This window comes from Carassius carassius, chromosome 34, assembly GCF_963082965.1.
Source record: "Carassius carassius chromosome 34, fCarCar2.1, whole genome shotgun sequence".
In the NCBI taxonomy this organism is placed as follows: Eukaryota; Metazoa; Chordata; class Actinopteri; order Cypriniformes; family Cyprinidae; genus Carassius; species Carassius carassius.
Window position 1 is genome coordinate 5,768,679 of NC_081788.1, and position 8,805 is coordinate 5,777,483.

An 8,805-nucleotide genomic window follows, 5' to 3' on the forward strand; every position below is an offset into this window, starting at 1 on the left:
GAGAGATGGAGTAAGTTGATTGACTTCTGGCAATAAATAAATTTTATTTGCATCATTTTTAGTCTGTGTTCTGCTTTTGGGTGCAAAGCTGTGTTTGGTTACGACAGAATGAGTAAGTGACATGGTGAGATCACAGTATGAGCCCACAGTGAGTGTGCTGTACCTTCACATTTACCACAGTATGAGCGCACAGTGAGTGGGCAGTGAACTCACATTGTGACCACAGTATGAGCACACAGTGAGTGTGCAGTGACTTCACAATATGACCACAGTATGAGCACACAGTGAGTGTGCAGAGACCTCACAACATGAGCACAGTATGAGCACACAGTGAGTGTGCAGTGACCTCACAATATGACCACAGTATGAGCCCACAGTGAGTGTGCTGTACCTTCACTTTTACCACAGTATGAGCGCACAGTGAGTGGGCAGTGAACTCACATTGTGACCACAGTATGAGCACACAGTGAGTGTGCAGTGACCTCACAACATGATCACAGTATGAGCCCACAGTGAGTGTGCTGTACCTTCACATTTACCACAGTATGAGCGCACAGTGAGTGGGCAGTGAACTCACATTGTGACCACAGTATGAGCACACAGTGAGTGTGCAGAGACCTCACATTGTGAGCAAAGCATGAGCATACAGTAAGTGCATTTTACTGACTCTCTCCTTTGAACTCATTCATAAAACTTAACAAATCTTTATTCAAGTTTTTTTTAATCATTTAAGTGGCATTAAATATTATACTTTAGCCAGCCAAATTCCCCGATATTTCAAATTAGGAAATGATAATAATGCAGCCAAAGATAATTTATAGGGACCATAAATAATTACTTGACCTTCAGAGTCTTTAATACATTTGTCATGTGACAGATGCAATGAACAGATCATTCATGAATGACCCATCACTACCACATTTGTATTTACCCATTCATAACCCACACACAGATTACCCATGTAGGTATTACCTTGAGTCCATGTAGCCAGACTTTAAGGCAATGTTTGTGTTTGCCCATGTCTGACACATATTTTGGCCAAAAGGGCCTATTCAGAACCCATACAAATATTACCTATGTGGGTACTACCTTGAGCAAATGTAGTCAGCTTTTATGGGACTGATTGTGTTTGCCAATGTTTTACCCATATGATTTTACCCACATTTGTGTTTCCCCATTCAAAACCCATATAGAGGTTGGGTATTAGGCTGCTGTGATTTTGCCAAGTAAGACATGTTCCTGGATCAACATATGTTGATGATCCTGGATCAACATTGTTGTCCAAAAATATTGACTTAACCCAATCACTACCTCTAAACCTAACCCTACCCATAATTTATTCTAAAATCAGTGGAATATATAGCTGATTAACAAGGGAGTAGAAGCACCTAACATTGTTTGCATGCCTAAAACATATATTTCCTGAAAAGTTTTATCTCAATTCTGATAGGATTGAAATATTGTTCCAGAATCCACAAGGATGCTGATCCAGGAACATGATGTACTTGCTGAAATCAAGCTCACCATTGGTACTACCTTTTGGCCAGTGTAGGCAGTCTATATGGGATTAATTGTATTTGTCCATGTCTAACCCTTTTATTAAACCAACATGGGCCCCATTTGTGTTATCCATTTAGAACCCATGCACTCATTTCCAATTTATGACCCAAATAGGGCCCCAGATAAGATGCCCATTTTGGGACCATGCCCACTTGGTACCCATTTAGACCCAGCATAAACCATGTAGGGCCCACTTTTTTTTTTTTTTTTTTAACGAAGACTTTAAACAGCTTTATGTAAAGGTGAATAAATTCATCTGAAAAGGATGTGTGGTAACACTTTAGAATTAGGGAACACATTCAGTACTGGCTAAGAGTTTTCCCTCTAACATTAGTTTAACATTAGCTTAAATGAGCAACTAAAATAGTTTAAATAGTTTTTAAAAAAGTGAGAATTGGTGTTAAAATGGAATTAATGATACTCTGTATTTTGCATTGTTGAGCTGTTGTAACATTGTAAAGTGAATAAATGTTTTGTTTTGAGACGTCTCTTTACTGTTTCATTACACTAAAATGTAAATACAGATTGATTACATTTAAATTAAAACATTTAAAGAAAATGTAAAAATATGAAGCTTATAAGAAAAATAAATATAAATATAACTTTAAAAACAACAAGGTTTATGTTTGATCATTTTAAAACAATAGTTTGTAAATTAAAAAAAAAAAATTGTTGCCATTAATTAAGAGTGCGAGTTTAAAACATGTAAAGTCTAATAGATCAAACAAAAATAAAATCAGTTCAAAATACTCAAAAAGCTTATGCAAAGATTTCATTTTTATTGAGGAAAATGGGTACAATGTGTTCTTTACAGTGAAGTCCAAGTTGGATCCAAAAACAGCTGACATTTATTTTAATCCAAAATAGACACATTACTTGATCATTGGAATTCCTTTCCAACAACATCATAAGAACATATCATGTTGGGGTTTGTTGGATTAAACACTTCAAATGTGCATTTGTTGTTGTAATCATATTTCGCAATGCAGCCTTGAGATAGGTTAATCGCTCGGCCCACCCTATAACATAAAACACATCACTTCAGAGGAAATGTCTTGAAACATAAAACCCACAACATGCTGTTCATAATCACAGAAATAAAGTTCTACTCATCCTTCAGCTTATAAACATGAATGCTGAAGAAAAATGTGTTAAAATACAGCACATAAAAAAGGCCAGCATAGTTAATGGAACTAACAATGAACAACCCTTGTGAAAAAGTTAACTTTAACGTAAATTTAAAAGGTGTCCTTAATACAGAAATAATATACTTTAAAAGAATATAATTAAGTGTGAAGTTAATGTAAAGTTTTTGGATGATTAAACATCATTTTCAATTGTCTAATAGGTTAACTTTATATTTAATGCAATGAGTTGAACTTAGGTGTGTTTTTCACCCACTTAAATAGGACTTAAGTACATTTCATATATAATTTAATTGCTTGTATTGTCTTAATATCCTTATAGTGTGCTACATGTAATGGCAAGCATTTATTGTAAACTAAAACATACTTTCATTTAATTTCTATTGAAGCGTAATACATTTGTAATTACAGATTTGTAATGATGAAGTTATAAGTAATAGTAATATTGAATAACACTAAAGTTAAAATTATAATAAAGTACATGCTTTAGAATGTTACTTGAGTTTGTTATGAAAGTGTTCTTAACACTACAGTTAAATGTTAAGCACAATTTTATTTCAGTAATATTGTATTAACTGCAATACTGTATTATCTGTGTTAACTCCAATAGCTTTTTTGTTTATTTATTTTTTTAAACTGAAGGACAAGATTACATTAATATAATGATTAAAGAACAATGTATTTGGTTTTTTAAAGTTTCAACAGCAGCTAGGATGTTAAGTGTCTTACACGTCACAGCACTTCATTTCCTCAGGGGAGCAGGTACATCCGATGCATCTTTTGTTTGTCCAAGTACTTCCGATTGGATGCTTGGAGTTATCATAGCCATCGACACAATATTCTGCACCTATTTAAATTCAATGAAATTAAAAGTTGTTAAGAAATGCAGTATTTATTTACCAAATATTGTACATACACCACCTTTTAAATATGTAGTATGATGAGTGGATGTGTGTCTCGTTAAAATTGAATATTTTCTGATTTTGGGTAGCTAGGTTATGTAGAGATAGGGGTGGTGTGGTCAATAGTATCAAATGCAGTGGATAAATCTAAAAGAATAAGAACCACAAAATATCTGGGATGAGTAGATAGATATCATTTCACACTCTCAAGAGGACAGACTCAGTCCTGTGAGCAGACTTGAAACCAGATTGAAAAATCTCATAGATACAATTACTTGAAGTTGATCCAGCACAATTTTCTGCAATACCTTTGAAATGAAAGGTAAAACAGAAATAGGCAGTGTTTTTTTTTTAAACCAAAATAATAATAATAATAATAAAAATAAAATAAAATTGCTCTGATGAAAAGCAACTAAGCAATGATTAACTCATCATTCACTGATGAAATGTGCAATATAAATTTAAAAAAGAGTGAATTTTTACTTTGTGTTGAATTTTATAGAAATAATGAAAAATATTGTTGTATGTGTTTGTGTTTTATTTACCTTGGTCTAGAAGTGTCAAGGAGCAGGCGGAATCACTTAAAGAGACACAGGCACAAAATACCAAAACCAGAGCCAAAAATGCCTGTAAAAATACAACTAAGAAATTATTAAAGAAAAAAAAAAAACAGTACACAACAGTAAATGTTTACATGTAAGTTCTATATTGATCAGTGAAACTTACCATTTTTGCAAGTTTAGCAGAGATGCTGGTCTGATGAAATGCAGTCATTGGGACTATAGGTCTTTTTAAAGAAAACAGAAGTGGGGAGGAGCATCTTTCTGGCCAATCATTTCATCACACGTCTGCACTGATCATCAACTTGTTTGTTTACCAACTTTAACTACTCAATGGCACTTTTATGCAGAAAAATACTTTTCATGTCTTTAATTCAAGTGAGATGGGTATCCCATAGGAAGTTTTTGGATAAGCTATAGACTGTGGGCCATATTTTAATTATCTTAATGCATGGTCTAGAGCGCACACAGCACAAGTGCATTTAGGACGTGTCCGAATTATTATTGTTTTTAATGAAATCAATGTGATATATTTTTGTTCGATAATAATAATAATATTATGTTATATATATATATATATATATATATATATATATATATATATATATATATATATATATATATATATATATATATATATATATACCAAAACCAGAGCCAAAAATGCCTGTAAAAATACAACTAAGAACTTATTAAAGAAACAAAACAAAAAAAACACAGTACACAACAGTAAATGTTTAACGAAAGTAAATGTCCAGCTCACCCCTAAACCATCTGGATTGGGATCAGTTCCGGTGACTGTGGAGGCCAGGTCATCTGGCGCAGCACCCCATCACTCTCCTTCTTGGTCAAATAGCCCTTGATGCCTTCAGTGTGAATCTACAATTTTCATAGTCATGAAAATAAAGAAAACTCTTTGAATGAGAAGGTGTGTCCAAACTTATATATATAATGTTGTATTTTGACATAATAGAATGATACTATTTAATATTTATGCAATGATTTTTCTACACACTGAAGATAATACTATTTTATTTCTAATATATATATATATATATATATATATATATATATATATATATATATATATATTTTATGACAGTATTTCATGCTAAAATAGAGACAATGTCTTTAAAATCTCATTTTTGAAGACAGATCAGTGTCATCTGGTGCAAGAAAGAAATACATCTGAAATTCCATGGTTTAGCCACTAGATAGAGCTCTTAATAAAAGGCTTATCAATTCTCTATTTGTTGTAAAACATAAATACAGGTGCATCTCAATAAATTGGAATATTCTGTTAAAGTTAATTGATTTCAGTAATTCAACTCAAACTGTAAGATGTGTATTAAATAAATTCAATGCACACTGACTGAAGTAGTTTAAGTCTTTGGTCAAAAACCCACCATCTCAACAAATAAGAATATGGTGACATGGCAATCAGCTAATAAACTCAACTCAATTCCTGAGCCTTCAAAATGGTCTCTCAGTTTGGTTCACTAGGCTACACAATCATGGGGAAGACTGCAGATCTGACAGTTGTCCAGAAGACAATCATTGACACCCTTCACAATGAGGGTAAGCCACAAACATTCATTACCAAAGAAGCTGTTCACAGAGTGCTGTATCCAAGCATGTTAACAGAAGACTGAGTGGGAGGAAAAGGTGTGGAAGAAAAAGATGCACAACCAACCAAGAGAACCTTATGAGGATTGTCAAGCAAAAAAGATTTAAGAATTTGAGTGAACTTCACAAGGAATGGACTGAGGCTTGGGTCAAGGCATCAAGAGCCACCAGACACAGACGTGTCAAGGGATTTAGCTACAGTTGTCGTATTCCTCTTGTTAGGCCACTCCTGAAGCACTAAGGAGAAGAAGAATGGACTGTTGCCCAATGGTCCAAAGTCCTCTTTTCAGATGAGAGCAAGTTTTGTATTTCATTTGGAAACCAAGGTCCTAGAGTCTGGAGGAAGGGTGAAGAAGCTCATAGCCCAAGTTGCTTGAAGTCCAATGTTAAGTTTCCACAGTCTGTGATGATTTGGGGTGCAATGTCATCTGCTGGTGTTGGTCCATTTGTGTATTTTGAAAACCAAACTTTTTTGATTCTGATTTCATTTTCAGCAGGATTTGGCACCTGCCCACACTGCCTAAAGCACCAAAAGTTGGTTAAATGACCATGGTGTTGGTGTGCTTGACTGGCCAGCAAACTCACCAGACCTGAACCTCTTAGAGAATCTATGGGGTATTGTTAGGAAGAAAATGAAAAACGAGACCAAAAAGTGCAGAGAAGCTGAAGGCCACTGTCAAAGAGTTGTTATTTATTATACCATAATTCCTCAAATAAAAGCCGGGGCCTTTATTTACCTGAACTGCAGAAGGTAACAGGCTTTTATTAGAGGCAGGTCTTTATTTCTAATTCCTTCTGTTTGATAAGTAATTGTTTTAAATAACCCATTTTAAATTAAAAGCGATAGCGTTCCAGTGGACAGATATCATAACATTAGCACAGAATCAGTTCAGAATCAATCACCAAAAGAATCAGTTTGGTTCAGACGTGCTCTGTGTCAGTCTGCTTCACGCTGAATCACGCATGCGCAGTACCATCAGCTCTTCGGTTCTCGAATCGGATGTATCCGACAGAAACGGTTCTCGGTTCAGTATACTGGTGATCCGAAAACCGATGCAACCGGTTCTTGACTCGAGAACGAGAAACGCTCCGCAGTGGGCAGTTTTGTCCAGAACATAACCATACTGCCACCGGTAACTGTATGCAATATAATTGTCATAAATTAGAAGAAACAGTCGAGCTACAGAGAAGGACAGCAGCTTGTGAGTGTTTTGTCTTGTTTTCTCATCAGACTAGTGTGTGATCGTCATTGCTAGGAAAGTTTTTGGTTTAAATTGTGTGTGTCTTACCCTGGTTAATACGTGCTGAAATTGGTTTTGCGTTTGCCTATCGCGGGACTGCCTGGTTTCGATCTGCTAAATAGTGAGGCGTGGCCAGCTGACTTCAAACACAGGTAATCAGGCAAATATAAAAGCGCTAAGTTTCACCGCGGCAGCGGTCGCGGCAGCCCTCGTGTGAGCCCTCCTCGTGTGAAGACGGACGAGTGTAAAGACAATTGACTCTACCTGCACGAATCCACCGAGCAAGGACACCGACAGGGCACTTGAGTATTGCTTTTCTCCTCTTTCGTTACTTTTTGTATACCTTGTTCTCAAATATCTCTTACACTTGTAGTCACTATGTGCTTTCAGATCTCTACTATCACTACTAACACTCGGAGAGCACGCTATGTACGTCGCAGGAAGGCCTGTCTGACAAACCTACGGCCTGTCCCTCTGACCTCTACTACTACGCTCTCTATTCCAGTTGGTCTCTGGAACTGCCAGTCTACAGTTAACAAAGCAGACTTCATTTCTTCTATTGCTACACATTCCGGCCTCAAACTCATGGCACTGACAGAGACTTGGATCAAACCTGAAGATACTGCCACCCCTGCAGCCCTCTCCACTAATTTCACTTGTTCCAACACTCCTCGTACCACTGGGAGGGGTGGAGGTACGGGTCTCCTTATATCAAAAGAATGGAAATTTGATCTTCAGCTATCACCTACAGGGACTGGTTCATTTGAATCACATGCCATTACTGTAACCCACCCTGTTAAAATCCACTTTGTGGTCATTTATCGTCCCCCAGGTCAATTGGGAAACTTCTTGGAGGAGTTGGATGTGCTGCTATCAAACTTTCCTGAAGATGGTACTCCTCTGGTACTGCTTGGTGACTTCAACATCCACCTAGATAAACCCCAGGCTGCTGACTTCAAAACTCTGCTCACCTCATTTGATCTCAAGCTAGTGTCTACTACAGCGACTCACAAATCAAGCAACCAACTGGACCTCATCGACACATGCTGTTGCTCTGTGGACAACTCTTCAGTTGCTCCACTGCACACCTCAGACCACTTCCTCATTACTGCTAACCTAGCACTTACTCCTGAAGTGCCTCACACTCCAACGCAGGTCACCTTTCGACGGAACCTACTCTCCCTCTCTCCATCTCGCCATCTCATCTTCTGTGGTTTCATCCTCGCTTCCTGCACTCTCTCAGTTCTCTGCTCTGGACACGAACAGCGCTACGGACACTCTTTGCTCCACTTTAACATCTTGCTTGGACAACTTTTGCCCACTGTTGTCTAGACCAGCACGCACCACCCCATCTGCCCCCTGGCTGTCCGAGGTTCTCCGTGAACATCGCTCTAAACTCAGGGCTGCAGAGAGGAAATGGCAGAAATCAAGAAACTCTACTGACCTGAGTGTGTATCAGTCTCTCCTCTCTTCCTTCTCTGCAAATGTCTTCACGGCTAAAACATCCTACTACCACAACAAAATTAACAGCTGTTGTGACGCTCGGACACTCTTCAAGACTTTCTCTTCTCTTCTTAATCCGCCGCCACCACCTCCTCCATCGACTCTTACAGCGGACGACTTTGCAGTTTTCTTCACAAATAAGACAAGATCTATGACCAAGATATGACCAATTCTCCACACCGCAGACTGAGGACAACTTCACAATGACCGACGCACACTCTTTCTCCTCCTTCTCCCCACTCTCAGAGATGGACGTCTCCAAACTTCT

At 37.3% G+C, this 8,805-nt stretch overlaps 1 protein-coding gene across 1 annotated transcript; it reads right to left on the minus strand.

Moving 5' to 3' along the window:
* Positions 1 to 2,300: 2,300 nt before the first annotated feature.
* On the minus strand, positions 2,301 to 4,403 carry LOC132115369 (beta-microseminoprotein J1-like). Its single transcript, XM_059523816.1, has 4 exons — positions 4,334 to 4,403; positions 4,153 to 4,234; positions 3,435 to 3,552; positions 2,301 to 2,579 (listed from the first exon to the last, which is right to left on the minus strand). The coding sequence occupies exons 1-4, from the start codon at positions 4,379 to 4,381 to the stop codon at positions 2,441 to 2,443; spliced, it is 387 nt and encodes a 128-aa protein (XP_059379799.1). The 5' UTR covers positions 4,382 to 4,403; the 3' UTR covers positions 2,301 to 2,440.
* Between the last annotated feature and the right edge of the window lie 4,402 nt (positions 4,404 to 8,805).

Bases quoted from the DNA above. Each gene is read 5' to 3' on its own strand.
- LOC132115369 (XM_059523816.1), bottom strand. From the start codon at position 4,381: ATGACTGCATTTCATCAGACCAGCATCTCTGCTAAACTTGCAAAAATG. The intron at 4,235-4,333 runs GTAAGTTTCACT...GTATTTTTACAG, and splicing joins CTGCTAAACTTGCAAAAATG to GCATTTTTGGCTCTGGTTTT. The intron at 2,580-3,434 runs GTAAGACACTTA...TTTATGTTATAG, and splicing joins GAAATGAAGTGCTGTGACGT to GGTGGGCCGAGCGATTAACC.